We start from the raw sequence: 21,380 nt of genomic DNA, 5'->3' as shown, positions 1-21,380 counted from the left end.
CCCCGGGGGGAGCCAGCGAGGATGCGGAGGAGGAGCTGGTGAGCCCGAGACGCCCCTGAGGCCACACGGAGGCCACATGCTATCTGTGCACAGCCAGGCGGGCCCTGTGCTCCCCAGAGCCTCGCAGGGGATTTAAAATACTGTTCTCTGCCTTGGTTTAAATGGAGTAGTGCCTGCCTCTCCCAGGACACAATCAGAGGGAAAACTTTTTAAAGGAAGTTACTTCCCTGGTGGCTCAGACAGTAAAAGCGTCTGCCTGTAATGTGGGCGACCTGGGTTTGATGCCTGGGTCAGGAAGATCCCCTGGAGAAGGGAATGGCAACTCGCTCCAGTATTCTTGCCTGGAGAATCCCATGGGCGGAGGAGGTAGGCTACAATGCATGGGGTCGCAAAGAGTCGGACACGACTGAGCAACTTCACTTTTCACTTTCCTCCCAGGACAGCAGACTCTGTTCCTATTTTCGAGTCCGAGGTCTCCAGCGGGTCTCACACGGCGCTGATCATTCCTCTTCCCCAAGGGCGACACCGGAGGATCCATGGGTCTTCCTCAGCCAAGTGGGGCAGGGTGGCCTGCCTCGCCGATGTGCTGGCTGCAGGGTGGAGCACCCGGGTCTATAAGCCTGCTTACTCACTGACCCACCCCGCTCCCTGGGTGCTCACCTTGCCCTCGGCAGGCACGCCCCCAGCAAGGGGAACACAGTGGGGGTGTGATCGAGCCATCACCCTTTTCTCACGGGAGCCTGCACCCCACAGACAGGCAAGCGAACACGTCCATTGTGTCGGGTACTCAGAGGGTTTGAGGCCAGTAAAGAAAACTAGGGGCCAGGCTGCAGGACATGGGGGTGGAGCGGGTCTTTCTGGGGATGGACTCAGGAGGGGGGCCCAGGGAACACCTGGGGAGGCGCGGGGGGCTGACAGCACGCGCCCACCACCCACTGGTGAGTCACGTCCAGGTCAGTAGGGCTGACGTCAGGGGAACATGGGGAGGGAGATGGGAGGGCGGAGACAGGTCAGGAGGGGCCTGGGGTCGGGAGGAGCACGGAGCTCGGGGCCCTGTGGGATTCGCCCTCTGCAGGGGAGCGGGGAGTCTAGGGCTGAGAGCAGCTGGGAGATCTGACGGCATTTGGGCCCCAGGGGCCCTGGCTCCCCGGAGCGTGTCTCAAGGGAGCTGGTCATCTGGGTGCGACGGCTGCGTGGACAGGGCTGGGAGGAAGGCATCAGGGATCGCGGTCAGACCTGGGGGCGGCTTGGCAGGCAGGCTGTGTCAGGACCCTGGAAGAAGCGTCAGGAAGAATTCCACGGTTTCCAGCTGAGGAAGGGGTGGCTCGAGTTTCCCGCTGCCCGAGCTGGAGCACGTGGAGGAGGGTCAGGGTGGGAGGACGCAGACCGAGGGTGCAGGGAACTGGGGGTTTGGTCTCAGAAGCCTTTGGACGTCCAAGCGGAGCATCCCGTGTGCATTTAGGGAGGTCGGGACTAAACTGGGGAATTGGGGGCTTATAGATGGCACCCAGGGCCCTGGGGCTGGAGGTGATGGAGGCCGGACTGCGGGCCTAGGATGGTCAGGGGTGAGGAAGAGGAGTGGCCGGCGTGGAGGGACCCAGAGCCGCGGGTCTGAGCACCCACCAGCCCCCCATCCTTTAAAGGAACTCCCCCCATCTCGCTGGCCACTGTCACCAGCTGGGTACCCAGCACACATCCTCTTTTCCCGCTCTTAATGGGGGCGGCTGCCATCTCTTACTGGCTGAAACTGGGTTTACCTTTGAACATGGCAGTGCTGAAGCCCATGTCCGCTGGCATATCCACGGGATCAGAACACCCGAAGTTGCCCTGAAATCTTCATGGAAATGCTGTGGGCCGCCTGCACTTACCTGAGTGGAGGGTGCGACGCCGGCAACACACTCTGAAGGCAAGATGAGGGGCTACTTCTCAACACTTTCTACATGAAAAAAGAAATGGACGTAATACAGTTTTTAGACTTACCAAGCATAGGAAGAGAACAAATCCTTTCACTCTGATTGAAACTTACAGGAATTTGGCAAAGGAAAAACAAAGTATCCAAATACCTTAAAAATATTCCCACTGGAGGAGGCAAAAATCAACCCCTGAAACAGAGAAAGGCTAATGAACCGCAATGCAAAGAGCTCCTTCCACCACACGTCTGTCTACGTCCTTCACCGGTGATGGGAGAGCCGGCTCATGGCCAAAGAACTTGTCCAGAGAGGCAGACTGCACCAGAGGTGAGATCCAAGCAGACAGCCTCACGCGAGCAGAAGTAAGAGTCCTTCCTTCCCCAGGAGTCCACGCCGAGCTGTCTCATGGTGGTAACGGCACCTATGTTCCCCTCTAACATCAGCTCAGTGCAAACTGTTGCTATTGATGGGGTTTCCCAAAAGCAAAGCCCCACTGGTGCTCTGGATCTCCATTCAGCTTCCACGTGCTCACACTTTGAAGCCGGCAAAAGACTCAAAGATGATGGGAGATAAATTAGATTCCACACCAATATGCATTTTCCTGCAGGAAAGTGTTCTTGATTAAGCCAAGTACTACTATTTTCCCTCCCCCACTGCAGAGCAGAGAGGATGCTTAGAGTATCTTTTGAATTGTTGTTATTAAGTCGCTAAGTCACATCTAACTCTTTGGGACCCCATGAGCTGCAGCACACCAGGCTTCCCTGTCCTTCACTGTCTCTCAGAGTTTGGTCAAACTCATGTCCATTGAGTCGGTGATGCCATCCAACCATCCCATCCTCTGTCGTCCCCTTCTCCTCCTGCCTTCAATCTTTCCCAGCATCAGGGTCTTTTCCAATGAGTCAGTTCTTCTCATGAGGTAGCCAAAGTATTGGAGCTTCAGCTTCAGCATCAGTTCCTCCAATGAACACCCAGGAATGATTTCCTTTAGGATGGACTGGTTGGATCTCCTTGCAGTCCAAGGGACTCTCAAGAGTCTTCTCCAACACCACAGTTCAAAAGCATCAGTTCTTAGGCGCTCAGCTTTCTTTATAGTCCAACTCTCACATCCATACCTGACTACTGGAAAAACCACAGCTTTGACTATTTGGACCTTTGTTGGCAAAGAGATCTCTCTGCTTTTTAACACACTGTCTAGTTTTGTCATAGCTTTCCTTCCAAGGAGCAAGCATCTTTTAATTTCATGGCTGCAGTCACCATCAGCAGTGATTTTGGAGCCCAAGAAAATAAAATCTGTCACTGCTTCCACATTCTCCCCATCTATTTGCCATGAAGTGTTGGGACCAGATGCATTAAGACACCCTGATTACAAATAAGCTTAGTAGAGTGGTTTGTAGTTCCCACTTCAAAATGGACTTTCCTCCTCTGCTCATTATCAGGGCTAGGAAATGCTGAGTCCAGTGCACAGAGTAACTGGGTATTTAACTCACTTCCAATGTCTTATTATTGGAATAAACAAAGTATCTTTTATTTTAAAAGAAAAAAGTTGCTGGAGCTCAGGAAAGCCTTTCCTCCTGGATCTTATAAAGAGGGTGTTTCTGTGAGAGCCTCTGGGCAGGGCCCAAGGGGGTCCGAATGAGGTGAGGGGGCACCTGGGGTCGGTCACCACCCGAGTGGCTCTTCCTGGCTGGGGCACTGCGGGTCTGCAGGCTGTGTGTTGGGAGAGAGCCTTCCAGACCCCGAATATTTGAATTGTGGACACAGATTGTCTTGATGTGACTGGAAGGAAGCATGGTCATTTCTAGCTTAGGTCTTGAAGTTTCTTGTTTTCAAAAGAGAAGTTTCAAAAACTGTTCCACTGGTACATTTCTAGAAGAGGGATGCTTTCCTAGGTAGAATTGTTTTGAAAGCATTTGAAGTTTCTGACTCTACTTTAAATCCCATCAGAGAGTAGGAATTTATGATTAGAAAAATATTCACAGAATATTTCCCCAGGTTTATTACTTCTTTCAAAGCTGTCTTCGAGCTTACCAGCTTCTGCTTATAGAGGGCTGGTGATGAACGTCTCAGAATAGCCCGAGAAGTAAGCGATGTGGTAGGTATTGAAGTAGAAGGACTTCGTTTCGGCTTTTCTAAAAGGACAGTGTTCTGGGACGTCCCTCCTCCTGCACCAAAACATCTCCCATTTCTAGATCGCGTGTAAGCAAACCCTGAAAAAACTTGAGGCTTGTTTGCATAAGAAAACTTCAGCTTTGAAGACCATATTCTCCAAGCATGCAACCATTTTTCAGAATTTTCAAACTGTGAATTTCTGTCTGATGTTTCCAGACATAGTTGGGCCATAAAATGATGTGCTGTTCGTACAGTTTGGCAAGGGGGGCTTGGTGGGGGCAGCCTCCCTCGACGATGAGGGTGTGCCCATGGAGGCGACTGCAGGGGGCAGTGGGCTTGTGCAAACTCTGATGTCTTTCTCCGCAGGTCCAGTGGTATAATGACCCAGACCTGCACCTGTGAGGGGCCCTGGTCCACCGGGGACCTCCCCGCACCCCGCGTGGCTCCACCCCTCTAGCCTCCAGGCTGTTTCTGGTGGACTGGGATAAGTTGGGGAGGGAGAGGGCTCTCAGGTGGCAGCCTGGTTATCCTGCCAGCCTTGATGAAACCTCCCTCTGGAAGGCATCAGTGGGCCCTGTGGACTGACTTCTTCTGAGAGGTGCGCACTACCTCGGACACTTCCCCTCCGGCTTCCCCTTCCAGCTCCTGGTCTTCTGAATCGTCAGGAGGCCCAGCGTTTTTCTTCAGCAAATGGACTGTCGACCCATCTGAGAAGCTGCCGGCGGCTCTGGGCTTCCCGCCTTCCACGGTCTTTTACGTTTGCGCCGACGCTGGAAGTCCTCATTCTGGGCCTCCTCCGCCTTGTCACTCGTGAGCATCTCTCTTCCGGCTGGGCTTAGTCTCCTTCTCCTGGTGGGCTTCTTCCGTGATCCCCAAGTTTACCAGCTCGTCGAGGGCCTTTGCTCAGGGATTTCCGAGCTCTGAGCCTTGCCGCCTGCTGACGTGGTGCGAGACACCTTCAGGCACCTGCTGACCTGGGCTGACCACGAGGTGAGGGGCACTTGCCGGGGTTCCTGGGGCTCTCTCCCCCTTCACCTCCACCCACTCTCTTCCCCTGTGTGTCCCTACAGACAGGGAGGAAGCCACCTGGGGGTGGAGACGACAGAAAAAGCAGCCATTCCTAGTTCTATACTAATGAAACAATGCGTTAAAAAAAAAAAAAAATCTCCAGAGAACATTGTGCCATCTCTGTAGTCGCTTTGGTTTTCTGCAAAATTATTTTCTTATGACAAAGAGCTCACCATTGCCTTCTAAGAGGCACCATATCATCTGAGGATTTTCCCAATTATATATTGCTTTGCTGGGGTGGAAGTTGGTCATTATTCATGTCTTATTCCTTTGCAGTAAAGACCAACAGGTATAAGAAACTACACTAGGTATTTCAGTAAGATCACTTTTAGTTCTTACAACCTTCCTGAGAGTAGGCGTAATAACCATGTTACAGCTGAGGGAACTGGAGACTCAGAGAAGTTAAATTACGTGCCCGAGGCGGCACAGCTAATAAGTGACACAGAGCTGGGAAAGGAACCTCAATGTTTTAATTTCACGCCAGAGTTAGGGCTCTGGGCTCAGAGGCTGGTAGGTCTCCTTGCTTCTACACCGGGTGGTTTTCACAAGCAGGAGAGAGAGTGAGACAGCAGGCTGCTCCCTGAGTCCTGATGGTGCCGTGGAGGAAATTCTGGCAGGAACATTCAAAGGCACCGACAGCAGTATCCTTCTAACTGACAGGATCAGGGACTTAGGGGTCACTTCGAACACATCGCTGATGCTAGGGAGACAGCTGATGGGTACCGTGGAGCACTGTGGTTTGGAGAAAAACCTGTCTTAACTTCTCCGTGTCTGCTTCTAGCTCTGTCTTTTCAAAGTATTGATATTATACCCGAAAGCCAATTTGTCTTACCCAGTCATGCATCTCCATTTATCCTAAAAAAAAAAAAAAAAAAGTGCTTTGGGAACTAGGTGGTAGCTACTCAGATGCTAGATTTCATATGTGGAGCCTGGCACCGAGGAAGATGAATAATGAACCAGTTTTCAAACTTGAGGTTTGCCTCTGGACACTTGTGTCTTCGATAATTACGGACAACCACCTGGAGGCCAGGGCTCGCTTCCCCGGGGACACGTTTCAATTCCTCCCTTCTGCGTAGGAGCTGCTCTCGCTGCAGACCGAGACCCTCCCAGCCCGCACCACCGGCAGCCACGGCAGCTTGCAGGCGCACAGAGTTGGGGTCCCTCGCCCCGAAGCTTTCCGAGCTGAGCATCCCGCACCCTGCAGGCCCCTGTCAGGGTGCCTTACACTCACGCTTCTCTTTGGGCGCCTTTTCGCTTTCTCAGTTGAATGAAGCAGTGCATGTCTTTTTTTTTTTTTAATCTCAATAAAATTCCCAAACAGTGCCATCAGACTCAGCGAGATGCTATGGGAATCCACCCAACCCACTAGCAGGAGGAGAACTGTAGAGGAAAAGAACTTGACTTGTTCCCAGGGGCAATTACTACGATGCACATAAGTCATCTTCAAAAATGATGAAAGTCCCCAAACCACCTGCCGGGTAGCGTGTTGTCAATAACACCAGGGTCCTGGGGTGCAGGATGTCGGACTACAAGGGACAAAGAAGCAAGCTAGCTTTTTAAGAAAATCACGTGTGCCACGTGGCGTTTCATACCCAACCCACCCCCCTCTTCCCTGTGTCCCTCCTCCCCCAGTATAAGCTGGGAAGCCCTGCAGATTCAAATGGGCCAGAAGCATCAGTTATGTTTATAGCCGAGGTTCGTAACGTGCTAGAAACTGTCCCCCTGTAATGGGGGTATAGATCCCACTGTTTTATCGAGTGTCAAAGCACACTGTTCTACCCAGCTGCTGGGGAGGTGCTGCTGAATGAGCCCCCAGGTCCACGACCGACACCTATTAAGCAGTTGGCCTAAACGCTCCCCTTCCAACCTCTGACATCACCCTCAGGGCAGGCAGACACAATTGCTGAATTGCGTACGAAAATCATAGTTTTATTGTCCATACAACCAAAGGTTTAACTCGGACTGCTGCTTTCTTTCCGAACTGGATAAAGAAGCGATTCTTCTCCTGGAACAAATAAGCACAGTACACTATTGTAATCTAAGAAACAGGCACTATTTATGTATTGGAAAGCCTTGCTCTCAACAGGACTAACAGTCCGAGGGCCTGTGAGCTGCTGTTTCGGCAGCTGTGGAAACGTTGAGCGGCCGAAGTCGTGGATGAGGAGATGCTAGCAGCGGCAGAGACGGAGGGCGAGGGCACCCAGGGGAGCAACCCTTCTGCCCAGCCCCGCTGCCTCCCTGCTAGTTCAGCAAGCACGACTCGTAGGTGGGGACCATGTACTTGATGTTGATGAAGGCGTCTTCACCACCGTAGCGCTCGAAGGCCTCCAGTGTCTCCTGGATCAGGTCACCGATGTTTTCCCGCTTCTGCTGGCTGTAGTCGATGCCATCCCCGGAGTTCACTGGTTCATGCAAACACACAAAGAGGCCCGTTACTGCGTGGCGCTTTCCTGAAAAGTCCTACGTGTGGTTCTAGGCATTGGTCTCCAAGTCCAAGCATTTAACGTTTGACATTGACATGGGTCAGTTGACGTTGGATCATTTGACATGATCCTGTAGAGTCTCAGGAGTGGTGACAGATAGACCAGAACGCAAAGTCCCATGAGAAGGGAGCTGATGAAGGGTTGGCAGAGCGTAAACAGAAGTGAGGTGATGAAAAGTCGTCTCAACTAGAGACATGAGAGCATAAACGAAAACCAGGTGACTTGCGGTTACACCTTAGCTCACAAGTCAGGGAATCTCTGTCTCAGACCCGGTAATTACATCAAGAGTGTTCTCCCGGACCCTGACTTCTTCAAAACCCCAAGATGGCCTAGTTAGCAGGAAGGGCCCATGAGGGTGCTGGCTCTACGGGATCGCAGATGGACACGCGGTGCAGCGGAGGGCTTACCCCGCGCCCACGTCTGGGGCTCGCGTCCATGGGGTGCACGCTGTCTCCTCCAGGCCTCAGTAACCCCGGGTGTTCAGCCTCCGCTGGGACCCCTACCCCTCCCCATCACTGGGGGTGCATCTGGGAGCAGGGATGGCCTTGCCTGCCCTCTCTTCCTCATCTCTTCCCGAACGCCCAGATCCTAGTCCTCAGTTATGGCTTCACAGGGACGGGAGCCTCTGCTGGTGCTGGGGTCTAAGTCCAGGCAGGCGGCCTGCCCCAGGGTGGGGGTGGGCCCACCTGGAGGACCCGGCTGAAGCCTCACCTCCCCAAACCTGGAAGTGACCGCTCAGCGGCCTCTCAGACTCTGCGGGAAGGGGTTCCTGCACTGGCCGTCCACGGCCTGGGTGGGAGCCTGGGTCTCATGGTCTCGAAGTGTTTGGATAAGAAGCATCTGATTGCGTTCCACCTGAGAGGTTACCCAGGTGGGTGGGGGTCTGCTTCCATCCAGAGAACAGAAATTCCACCTAATAATAGTCATTGTTGTTAAGTCACTTAGTTGTGTCCGACTCTTTGCCACCCCTTGGACTGTAGCCCCCCAGGCTCCTCTGTCCATGGGATTTCCCAAGCAAGAATACTGGGGTGGGTTGCCATGCTCTCTTTCAGGAGATCTTCGCAACCCAGGGATTGAACCCGCGTCTCCTGCATCAGCAGGTGGGTTCTTTATCGTCTGAGCCACCAGGGAAGCCTAGGAATAGTCATGACCGGCCTGTGACTTGTATTTCCCACCCAGATTTCTAAAGGCTTCCACACCGTTGGTTCTCCCAGAAAGCGAGTCATCTCTGTGCCTTTGCTGATGCTACCCAACCTGATCCGTGATGAAAGGAAAGGGCCACAGGGTGGGCTGAAGGCTGGCGGGGGGGGGGTAAGGACGAGGGTTCAGGCCAGGGACGCTACGGGGAGAGCAGCTACAGCTGGAAAATGTGCACTTTCCCAGATGAGAGTGTTCATTTTATTCAGATTTCAATACAGCTCCCAATGCTTATCTTGCTTGAATGTGAAAATAATGGGCGGGGGGGAGGGGACGGCATTCAAAGCTGTTTTTCCCTAGTTATTTTGAACATTTTAAAAAAGACGCAGTAATGGTTCAGACCAGTAATAAAGGTAACAATTACAATCCCACACAGCATAGATAAGCAGTTCTTTTGCTTGATTTTCCCAGAAACTTGTTAGAGAAATATCGCTGTCTTCTGTAACACAGAGAAAGGACATGGTTCTCCTGATTAGTTTCGTTTGGTAGGGGGTGAGGGCAGGCAGAAATATTACTAATTTTCAGAAAGAGAAAGGTTATGAGTTATACAGCTACAGTGCATATCCATTTTTCATCAGGAATGAACTTAAAATGGTTTGCAAAGCCATCATAATGAGGTGGATTTTGCACTTCTCATGGTAGAAGCCTTTCTGCTGTGATGAGGAAAGCTGGATTTCAGTTAAAGTTTGATTTACAAAGTAGCTGATTATCTAAAATATTCATACATGATAGCTGTACGGAATAAACAAGAGATAGGATGTTTGAACAAAGAGTTCTTGCCTGGTTGTTTTTCAGCTAAAGGTAAACTTTAAAAATACATACAGACAAATACTTCAATAGTTTAAACTCAAAAAAAAGATTTACAGGGTGGTCTGAGAAGAGAGTCAGTGCGGTCAGGATCTCCCACCAGGGAGAACATAGTATCCATCCACGTGGTGGGGGGAGGTTTCCAACAGGAGAAGGTTTTGAGTTGGATTAAGAGAGAAGGGGCTTCCCAGGTGGCTCCGTGGTAAAGAACCTGCCTGCCAACGCAGGAGAAACAGGTTCGATCCCTGGGTCAGGAAGATTCCCTGGAGGAGGAAAATGGCACCCCACTCCAGTATTCTTGCCTGGAAAATCTCATGGACAGAGGAGCCTGGAGGACTACAGTCCATGGGGTTGTAAAGAGTCAGACACGACTGAGCACGCACAGAAAAGAGAGAATGAGGAAGAAGCTTGTGTGTGTGTGTGTGCTGGGCAAGGGTTGGTGACGTGTGTTACAGGGGAAAGGAAAAGATGCTAAGGAAGCAGTTCCAAAAGAGAGGAAGGCAAAAGCAACACAGTCCAAAAAAGGTGCAGCAGGAACGGAGACAGGGCACGTGTGTGACAAGGCAGACCGGGAGGAAGGGAGGTGTGAGGAGCGAGGTCGGCTCCCGGGATTCCGAGGGGGGCCCTGAAGGAAGGCCAGCGACGGTGTCTTGGCTGGTCCCTGAGGGCCCCCCACCCCCGGCCCTGAGGACATTCCTGTTGAACTCCCCTCCTCACGAAACATGTGGACTTAGCGGGGAGGTGGCAGGATGCAGGTTTGCACGGCCCGCAAAAATGCCCCAGGCGCACGTGGAAAGTGTAACCGGTGATGGTGCTGAGTTGTGACAGCCTTGATCCAGTTCCTGATGGACAAAGACACGTAAATTAATCAGCAATAAATGGCGCCTTTTGTTGGCCTGTTAGTCAAAAGGGCAAGGACTGAATACATCACGGGACAGACATATTTTCCTGGTGGGGGCAGAGAGGGGTGGGAAAGTCTGCACACAACGGAGAGCTTAACACGCCCTGTTTGTCCCGCTGCCTCCCCGAATGCTATCATGACAAGCAGCGCTTTATTTCAATAGTGACCTATTCTTACTTCTTAAAAAATGTGTAGCTGTAGGAGTAAGAAAACTATGTAGCTTTTTTGTTTCTCAGCAGTGCATAAACCAAGTGATAAAAAGAACAGAGCAGAATAACAGTTGCTTATTCAGAAAGGGAGTTGGAGTTGGAATATTCCGTGATTGCAGAATGTGTATCCCTGGGGGAGAACACAGCCCAGCAAAGGAGCACCGTCCCTTCCTTTGGGCATGGGAGGGATGAGCAGGCACAGTTTAGGGTCAGGCCACATCGAGGGGCAGGTGAGCCGGGCGGTCTCCACTTCAGAACTGCTCTAGAGTCAGTTTCTATGAGAATCTGAGTTTGAGGCGATTAGGTTGAGCTCATCATTTTAAATACTTACAACACTGCAGGAAAACACGCTTGTGAGAATAGGATGCTTTAAGAACAACCCAGAAGGTTGTGTACAATTGTCAATTCTCGTTAGGAAGATGACATTTCAATTCAGGAAGCTAGGAGTCTATTTTATGTCCAACAGCTGGAGAGATACATTGATGAAGGAAAAGATGTGTTTTATTTATAACCAAACAAATAGGACCTGTAACAACAGTTCAAACCAGACTTTGCATTTCTAAAGGAATAATACGCAGGTAGACTAGAACCAGGGATTCCGTTTCTCCTCTTGGAGGTCTTCGTGTACGGGAGACAAGCCTCTACTGCTTGGAAGTCTCTTGGTTAGGAATTATCAGGTTGGCCAAAAAGTTTGCTTGGAGTTTTCCATAAGCTGGTTCAGAAAAACCCCAAGGAACTTTTTGGACAATCCAATATTTTAAGGACGCTTGTCATTCTGAGCGTTGAAGTGGTTTTGGATTGTGTAGGCAGTACGTTTAAGCACGGGCAGCCTCCTTTTCTACCCAGCCCTGTTTAAACAGCACCCACCTGGACGCTTTCCCTTCCTTGGGGACGTTTTGGTCAGCGCTGGCTGGTGTGTGTGGCCCAGTCTTTCCGCCATCAAGGGCATCCTCCCAGTGAATGAACTCGTGGTTGTGAAGTGACCATCATGCCCCGCTGTCCCCAAGGCATGGCCAAGGCATCAGACCTTCACACAGGTGCATATCTGCAAGGCAGGGAACCTGGCCTGGAAACGGACGCATATCATGGAGGGTTTTGATGAAACAGTCTTTTAGCATTTTTACAATGTTTATTCTCTGGAGAAGCTTTCTTCTTTTCTTTAGTTACTATTACAGGAAAAAGGGGGCACGGAGACAAAAGCAAAGTGGGAAAAAGGACACTTTTGGTGGCCAGAGCAAGGTCTTCCCAAGTTGGCATCAATGGCACCTCCAGCCACTCTGAAGGGTGATGGGCTCTTTGTAGACAGAACAAGATGAGGCCCTGCAGGGTCATGCAAGATGGAAAAGACGAGGCTCTTGCCTTTGTGGAGTGTCTCATCTAGCGAGGGAGGGGCAGCGGGCCAAGGTCCCCGGAGGTCACGTTCACGCCCACCAGACTGAGTCTGGGCGGCGGACCCAGCCCAGAGCCCCGCGCAGCTGGCCTCTGTCCTGCTGCTTGGATCCCACTGGAGACTGTCCTGACCGAATGCTTCTCTGTGAGGGAGGGTCAGACTCCCGAGTCCCCTCATCTCAGGACAGGAAGGGCCGCAGAAGGAAGCACGGGAGGGCGCGGGACACTCAAGGAGAGTCACATCCAGATTCGGATTTTTCTGACCCCAGTGTTTTGACCAAAACTCTTAAGTGTATCCTGGAGAAGGAAATGGCAACCCACTCCAGCACTCTTGCCTAGAAAATTCCACAGATGGAGGAGCCTGGTGGGCTACAGTCCATGGGGTCGCAAAGAGTCAGACATGCCTGAGCGACTTCACTTAAGGGTATAGATATTGTTATATGAACTGTAACGCACAAGCTAGAGGGAGATGAAAGCATTATTTAAGGCATCAGGAGGAGAAAGCACACAAATGCCTACTTCAGGTGGCTTATTCAACATACCCAAAGTATTACTCATTCTGTTCCAACAGATGAAATGATCGATAAATTTGACCTATTCTTTCTGCTTCCCAGGTGGCTCAGGGGATTCAGTGGTAAAGAATCCACCTGACAAGCAGCAGACGCTGGAGATGCTGGTTCGATCCCTGGGTCGGGAAGATCCCCTGGAGGAGGAAATGGCAGCCCACTCGGGTATTCCTGCCCGGAGACTCCCACGGACGGAGGAGCCTGGCGGGAAGGCGGGAGCGTGCTGAAGGCTGAGTTACAGTCAGTGGGGCCGCAAAGAGCTGCCACGACCTAGTGACCAAACCACCACCACCATCTATGCTTTCCGGTCATGACTAAGAAAAGAAGTGGGCACGATCTGGGGAGAAGCAGCACTTCTGCCAGCCCTGCAGAAGTGGCGGCCGGATGTCCTCCACGCGGTGCACAGGCCGAGTGTCCATGGGGGAAGGCGCCGGGCCCACCCCACCCGTCATTCTGAAACTGCCGTGACTTGGGGGCCTCTCAGAGCCGACGCACCAGACGTTTTTCAAGAACACACCAGCCTGGGAAACTCAATTAGAAACCACCAGAGTGAATCAGGAAAGGGTGAGCAGTGACTCAAAGGAGGTCCAGGCTACCGCTACCCATCATTTTTCACACTAAGTACTAACTTCTGGAAGCTCCGATTTTATGACGTAACCGGCCATGCTCACTGACAGCAGTGGTCTGTGTCACCTCTTCTGTGTATGAAGGCACTTGAAATAACTGTGACAGTGAAAAGCGAAAGTGAAAGGCGCTCAGTCGCGTCGACCCTTCGCGACCCCATGGACTCTACAGTCCATGGAATTCTCCAGGCTGGAATACTGGACTGGGTAGTTATTCCCTTCTCCAGAGGATCTTCCCAACCCAGTGGAAACTAGCAAACATCTCAGACAAATAAACAGATTAATCTGACAGAACAGCATTCACCGCAGCCTTCGGCAGCACCAGGCGGGGAGCCAGGCAGAGCCCTTCTCTCAGCGCACCGAAGGCTAAATTACAGTCCTGAAACAAGGCTGTGAAATAAATGGCTGCTGACGTATCATGGTTTCGAGACACCCTCCTCTGGTCTGCCGCTTTCTTCTCTGGCCATCTGTGTGTGGGGTCTGATGTGTTGACAAGCATGGATACTTCACATGCCCGGTATGGGAACGTGAATCGAGGCCAAGTCCAGCCTCGAGCTTTTCTCTGTGTGAGAGCACCCATCGACATCAAGTGACTTGCAGAGGACACATCTGTCCACTTTGTCCCCAGGTGAGATGCTGGGGAGCTCAGTGTGAGACGAGAACACCGGTCCTTCCGTGTCTGCCCGACAGGGCCAGGCAACCTGAAGCCGTGCTGAGCGCGGTTTTAAGAAGGTACTAACAGAAGAAACGAAGTCATTTCTTTCTGGATCAGAAAAGGCATTTTTTGTTTTTTGGGGTTTTTTTTTTTTTGGTTTCTCAAATGTTGAACTAAACTATTTGAAAAGCTTTAAAGTCCATTTGAAGGGAGTTTTCCCTGTTAAGACCTGTAATCAGTGATGGCTTCGGCCACAGCTAAAACTGCACATCTTCTGTCTGGGTCTCCAAGAAGCCATCTGCCCTGCAGAGAGGTTGAGCCCTTGGGGCCTGGGTTCAGGTGTCTGGAGGGTGTGTGTGGACTCTGTTGCAAATATTATTCTTATAAGATGTTTCTTGGTGACGCTGAACCATCACAGATGTTCTGTTGATGATTCTGAACACATTTCCAGTTTTGGGTTTAGTGGATTTAGTAGTTATGAAATGGAGATAACCCCAAACAGTAATTCCTTATTTGCGCTAGTTGGTAATTAAGCAGAAATGTTAGTTATAGTGGAATAAAACTAACATTTTTCAAAAGATAATCTACTAAAAAGATGACTCGTCATTAAAAAAGATTTCATTAAAAAGATAGCTCATAATATTTATGAATTTATGGTTTCTTTGACTCTTTCGCCTTTTAATTTGAATTAAGGAAGGGTGAGAAGAGACACAGATATATTTTGTTTTTTAAGGAGTTTTTGATTTCAAGACCTAGATTAAATTGTCAACATTTGTTTTGCCAGAAATATCCTATTTGGGGTTTGCTTAGGCCCAATTTACTTTATAGAAATAGCATTACCTGTTTTAAAGTAAAAGTGCTTTCTCCCATAAGGTTTGGAACATTACAGTGGAAACAATTGTAAATTTTAGTCTGATTCTTTCTGGAGATGTGGGAATGGAAGTAGAAGGCAAGAGGGCAAGACAAGCAAGGGCAAAATTCATTTTTTCTACGTTGAATAAGAGAAGAAGCCTTTTGGGGAGATGTTTTGAGGTTATCTACTTCTAGAATCCTAAAGAAATGCTTTCATTTTTTTAAAAAGTTTTTTAGCTTTGCTATGTCACTTTGAGGAGATTCATCTTTTTCCCTCTTAGTGATAACTTGACTTCGTAATCTCTTGGAAAGTGACTGTTTTCAACGTACCCTTAAGTCTGACCATATGATGGATATTTCCAGAGTGTTGGTTCATGGCGGATGTGAATCAAAGTTGCAATGGTTTTGCAACCACAGACTTATAATAACCAGAGCATATGTCACACTAGAGACGCCCAAGGGCTTAAACACTCCAAATCTCCTCAGATCTTGTTGACATTAATGAAATTCACAAGATTTCTTTCCTCTGAAGATAAAAGCTTTGAAGCAAGATCTGGATTCCCAGCTGGACGTCTGTCTCTCTCCCTCTCCTTGTGACGCAGGAGCCGGGTAACTAAAGCCAGAGGTTCCTAGCCCGTCATGGTTTTGAAAGTTCAAGGAAAGGTTTTCATCTCTGAATGGGGCACTGATCACTGGTGAAGCTGGAGGTGTCATGGATCTTGACCTAATCATGAATTAAATATTTAAGTGCTCCTTCAGACAACTGCCAACTCCTTTCTGAACAGCTGCCATTTTCCAAAGTAGATTTGTTCTGTAGGAAATGAACAATGATAACATTGGGGGTATAGTGATATAGTGGGAAAAAACATTGAACTTCAAAGGCAAATAATCTGCAATGTAAGTTTTCAAACCTTAGCAGCTGCAATGTCCAATAACTTACTAGATGGTTAACTATGGACAGGTTACTTAACTTCTCTGAATCCCAGTTACCTTCCCTATAGAAAGAAAGGACTGAATTTGGGTGAGCTCTGCTCATCCTAACATTACTTTATATAATACCACAATACAACTTTGGAACAAGCTTATGGAAGTGAAGGTTATTCAATAGATGCATTGTATTTCAACTGAAAAGATAATCACAAAGCTACTGTGTAATTCTTCAAAGTAAGCCACAAAACTCGTAAGTACCAAATCCAGCTTTCACATAAGTTCTAAAAGAAAACCCCAAGGGACCAATGTTTATGTAGTTAGTTGTCGTTTAAAAAGAGAACACTGTCAAAAACTCACATTATTTATTGACACACTACCGAAAATTATTCCATTCTGCTACTTCAATAAGTCAATATAGATTTTGATGTATTAGAATAAAGCCCAAATGTATGGGTTGATTTTTTACATATATTCAAGTGACAGTGATTTGGTCAAGACCACATAAAGGCAAATTGGATTCATCTCTGATCAATGACTATTTTGACTTGAAGTTATATTGAGAAAAATAGGTGGGTTCACCTGTTTACCCCTCTCTGGGATAACTACACTTATAGGTTCCGTCGCCCTTGGACTAACCTGAATTCCAAGTTGTGAAGTGGCAATGTATTTCTCTTCTTGTTGGCCCATGTGATTCAATGAACGTTCAGTGACACCCAATGGAAAAGGAGCAGTGAGTTCTAAGTCCAGCTCTTGTCCCAAATCTATTTCCTGCTGGCTTATCTCACGGTGGCGTAATAATAACAACAATAATAATACTAGCATAATGTCATTCGAGAGCTAAGAACAGCTAGATGAACTAGATGCTGTTCCTGTCACAGCACAGGGAAGCAACCTGAGGTCAAGGAGGTGAAATCAGTCGGTAAAGTGATACAAGCCGTACACGATGCTGGGATGCTGAGAAGGAGAAGGGGTGGGAGGCGTCTGCGGAGGGACAACGAGAAGGTGATAGGAAGATCCAGAAAGAGAGCTCTAAGCGTCCTCCGCCAGCACAGACAGTGTGCAAGGGACCAAGAACTTGGTCTTTCTAATTCTAGGAGAATTTTAACCCTGCAGAGAAGGAATAGCATCTGGAGAGCAGGTCTCTGGGAATATCCTTGTCAGGGGGGATGCTCCACTGACTGCAAGCAATCAATGCATGTTTCCCAGGGCAGCAAACTGCTCATCTTGGCTTCATTTTTATGCTACAGACTATTACGCTATCTTTCCTTCCTTATAAAAGCCCTTGAAACAGTGACATCCTTTACCAAGATACATGCAGGAAGACAAATTGAAAGCTGACTGATTTCAAGGACTTTTTTCAGGGCCATACAATACAGACAAAAGGAGAAGGGGGCAGCAGAGGATGAGATGGCTAGATAGCATCACTGACTCAATCAACGTGAATTTGAGCGAACTCTGGGAGATAGTGAAGGACAGAGAAGCCTCCAGCGCTGCAGTCCACACGGTCACAAAGAGTCGGACCTGACTTAGTGACTGAACAACAACAACACAATACAGGAGGACTATGGGAAAATCCTGGGATAAGCATCACGTTCCGCCCCTCCCCCACCCCTCTCTATGAACACTTATGACCTATTTCTAGACCTGTAGGTATTGGTTCTATAGTCTTACAGAAAAGGGAATCATAGGCTTTGATCTGCCTGAGGCAGGAAAACAGCCTAAGACCACTGTGAAGACTGCCTTTGTTACTTGTAGAGGCACACCTGGTAGTCAGACCAGAGGGGCTGGGGAAACCTGTAACTATAGAAGAGTAGGAAGAGGGTGAGACGGTATAAAGGAGAAACTTTTTATGACTGTCTGGATGATCTTCTGATACCCTTTTAAAAAGCCAGGTTCAAGCCACAGATATTGGGGAAGTTTACGAATCAAATTTCAAGGTTCCTGTGGTCCATGAAGTCTAGGGAAGTCTCTAGTGTTCCCTTAGGAAACTGTACCTTGGGATTCTTGAGTAGTACTTGATCGGATTGAACGCCTGTGTGGAGGCATCCAGGCGGCTTCCCCCACCCCAGCCCCTGAGCCCGGCCCCAAGATCAGCGCTGACTTCATCGGAAGCCTGAGCCCGAGTGGGGCCTCAGATCGGGGCTCAGGTTCTCCTCGTCTGTATTCAGCTTGTGATTGGCAGTGAACGGTGGGCGGTGAAGACAACGTACGGGCAGTGGTCTCTGTAATAAATCCAGTTGCAGAGTTTCTCTGGCCCACCCTGGCTTGTAGCTAATAGTCTTCTTGGTCTTTCAAACTCTCCTCTTCCTGATTTTCCCTGCAGATTAATTTCTAGTCACTTTCTCTCCTGAGTAATAACCAATACCTCCACATTGTATGAGAGACCAAATTTAAATGCCTGATCACTGAGCCTTCTGTCTCTACCCTCCCTTATGAAGTCAATCTCATATTTTGCTCCTTCCCAAGACCTTCTGCTCCACCCAGACGTAGATTTCTTCCTGGCCCCAGTGGGTATAATTTTCACTCAAGTCTTTAAAAACTACCCATAGGGATATTGTCCCCTCTCCCTTCTGGGTAAGTCCAACCTCACTTCTTTTCAAGGCTAGTTTGGGATTTACTTACTCTGTGACGTTGACTCCACAATCTTCTTTCTTTCTTTTGAATTCCTAGAGCTGTAGTCAGTAATCCCTCCATGGCCCTTATGAACATGTCAATCTAGAACCCTTAGGAAATCATTTATGTTACTTAGTTGTCCTATATTTTACCTCCTCTTGAAGGATAGGATCACACTACTTATAAACTTTGTTCACTGGCGTCAAATACAAATTGAATATTTGTAAAAGGGATGAATGAATGAATGAAAAAATTATTACTTTTTGTGTTTACTCAATCCAGATATAATACAAGCAAATTCAGTTCTAAGTAAATTGTATGTTAAATATAGTGCCCACAATTTGCCCACTACCTATTCTTTATTTACTATTTACAAATTTGTGAGTTCTTATCCTGGAGATAGTATTTATGTGGATTCAGGAAGGTTGGGTATAAGTACATACAGGGTCTATATAGTTAGATAGCCTTATCTCTTCTCCAAGATCCTCCTTGATTTAAAGTAGAGTTTACTTGGGTTGGGCTTCCCTGGTGGCTCAGACGGAATCTGCCTGTAATGTGGGAGACCCAGAAGATCCCCTGGAGAAGGGAATGGCTACCCACTCCATTATTCTTGCCTGGAGAATTCCTTGGACAGAGGAGCCTGGTGGGCTACAATCCATGGGGTCGCAAAGAGTCGGGCATGACTGAGAGACTAACATTTCACTTATGTGAGTCACCCTTTAATTTGAGAAGAGAAAGCTTTCTTCCTCCAGAATGAAAAAAAATCATATTATCTTATTTCATTGAATATCTAAATTTTGCTTAATATAGTTTCTTTCCTAGCTATTAACACATGATAATTCTCAGTCAGGAAAATAAATGATTTCAATTGGAAATACTGATTCCTGCTTTCAGGAGTGATGCAACATGTCGGAAATAAGTTCACTGCTTTTAGACTGATGCTGAAAACTTGGAAATGGATCAGAATGATGGCTGTTATCGTGGTTTTTCATTTCCAAGAAATATTAATGATACAACCCATCTTTAGTTCTTAATTTTTTTTTTTGTTTTTTGTATTCGAGGTACAAAAATGAGAAAAGAAATCCAGATTTCTAAACAGTTTTATCAGCAGAGGCAATAAACTTGGGGGAGAGGTACTTCTCTGTTAGAACTTTCATCTTGATCATGAACTCAGAATTCAGAAGCCCGTGTGTGTCCACGCTGGTAATTGCACCACAACAAAGTCTGCTTAAATCGTTTTAGACCAATAGCTGCACAGAGCCACCGAATAAAAGACCTTCACGGCCTTGATGTGCCCTTTGTTCTGCTGCAGAAACTAATTAAATAGATAAACTCACTAATGGTGCTCACGGTGAAAAAAACACATTATGCCATTTCTGCAGATCAGATGGTTCCTCGATTATCCATGATTTATCTCAGCTTGCCTAAACTAGGTACTCTTCGAAAATTCGAAGATGAATTATTGGGTTCAAAGTCTAATAGATTCCTAAGCCATTAACTGGAAATCTTACTGAGTGAGAGTCTTTCTCATCAAATAAGCTCAATTAATGCAAAAATAATATATTTAATGAACAAATCAAAGCAATCTCTTGGGCTGAACTGAGTTAACGATTGTATACGTGACAAGAGTTAAAGCTTCCAAGCCTTTTACAACTGTCTCGGTTTAGAGTCACCTCGAAGTGTCTTTCAAAGCTCTGACTAGCAACTTTTATCAGCGTCTACACTAGTTAGTTAGATATGGCGGGAGACAGCAACTCTGTCCAGGAGCGTTCATGCAGAGCATAACCTGCAAATGTTGAGCTCACCTGACTCCATTTTTACAAACATTCAGGGCTTTGCTAAAGTTCAGGCTGAGTTTTGGCTGCATGGGAAGAAAAAAAAGAGGTGTCTAAGTCATGGGGACAAAACGTGGCCATTTAATTTGCCGTGGCAGCACAATCGGGTTTGCACAAGAATTGAAATTAAAGCTTGTTGGAAATGCTGATAGGTAAAATATGCTGACTTTTGATACTTTGGAATAAAGACTGTTTATTTGCCTGTGCTACATTTTTCTCTCTCCAGAATTCCTCAGTTTAGTGCACATGATTCCTTTCCTCTGAATCAGGATTTTAAGAGTAGGTGAGTCCAAACAAAACCAACTGGAACTAAACAAGAGCGTCCCCACGGGGTTGAGGCTGGGCACACGAGGGCTTGCCCTCAGCCTGTTAATGAATCTCTGGCTCATTCAGGTGTAATAATGCCTACCTGGGAGGAGAGACTCGACGATAAAATAGGAGAACATATGTTATGTCTTTATGAAAATAACAAGCTGTTGATGAACTTGGACAGTTTGTATCACTGTAGTTTCTGTGATGTCAGTACCTGGTTTTCCAGGTCACAGTGGATTGCTCATGATTTATCTCTCCTACAGGTAGGATGGGCTTCCCTGGCAGCTCAGCTGTTAAAAAATCTTCCTGCAATGCAGAAGACCGCAGTTTGATTCCTGGGTCAAGAAGATCCCCTGGAGAAGGGATAAGCTACCCAGTCCAGAATTCTTGGGCTTCTCTGGTGGCTCAGATGGTAAAGAATCTGCCTACAGTACAGAGGACCTGGGTTTGATCCCTGGGTCAGGAAGATCCCTGGAGAAGGGAATGGCAACCTATTTCAGTATTCTTGCCTGGAGAATTCCATGGACAGAGGAGCCTGGTGGGCTACAGTCCACAGGGTTGCAAAGAGCTGGACATGACTGAGCGAATTTCACTTCACTTTACTTCGCTTCACTTCATTTCTGGGTAGGACAGGAAGACTAGCCCACAGAACACCAGGAAGTAAGCGTTTTGCTTTTATAAGAAGAGCTCACTCCAGTCAAGGAGCAGAGGGGAGCTGCTTTGTCTCCAAGTCCTGCAGGCGTGTGAGTTTACTGTCAGCTATCTGGACTCACTGAGCACATGGATCTGCCCTGCTGGGGATGCCCGTTACTCAGGCATAGTTTGTTCTGGTCTAGATGGGTTCCTTGGACCCTGTCTGCATCATGACCAAGGTTTTCAGTTGCAGGACTTCATAAGCAAATGATTTACGGTGTAAACTTA

The 21,380-nt window shown here is 48.1% G+C and overlaps 1 protein-coding gene across 8 annotated transcripts in view; it reads right to left on the bottom strand.

The window, feature by feature from the left end:
* Positions 1 to 410: 410 nt before the first annotated feature.
* The window catches only part of PACRG (parkin coregulated), a 523,593-nt gene continuing 502,623 nt past the window's right edge, over positions 411 to 21,380 (bottom strand). For 2 of the 8 annotated variants that reach the window (XM_081524447.1, XM_081524450.1), the window contains one exon: positions 6,996 to 7,489. In XM_081524447.1, the coding sequence (XP_081380573.1) occupies positions 7,329 to 7,489 (161 nt within the window). In that variant the 3' untranslated portion in view covers positions 6,996 to 7,328. Of the gene's footprint in view, positions 591 to 660; positions 1,347 to 1,868; positions 1,937 to 6,995; positions 7,490 to 21,380 lie in introns of those variants that run through there. The other 6 variants (XR_014063860.1, XR_014063856.1, XR_014063858.1 and 3 more) reach the window with 6 other exon arrangements.

The sequence above is a fragment of the Giraffa tippelskirchi genome, chromosome 9, assembly GCF_054371585.1.
Source record: "Giraffa tippelskirchi isolate mGirTip1 chromosome 9, T2T-mGirTip1v1.2.pri, whole genome shotgun sequence".
In the NCBI taxonomy this organism is placed as follows: domain Eukaryota; kingdom Metazoa; phylum Chordata; class Mammalia; order Artiodactyla; family Giraffidae; genus Giraffa; species Giraffa tippelskirchi.
This window is presented reverse-complemented; position numbering and strand designations above follow the sequence as displayed.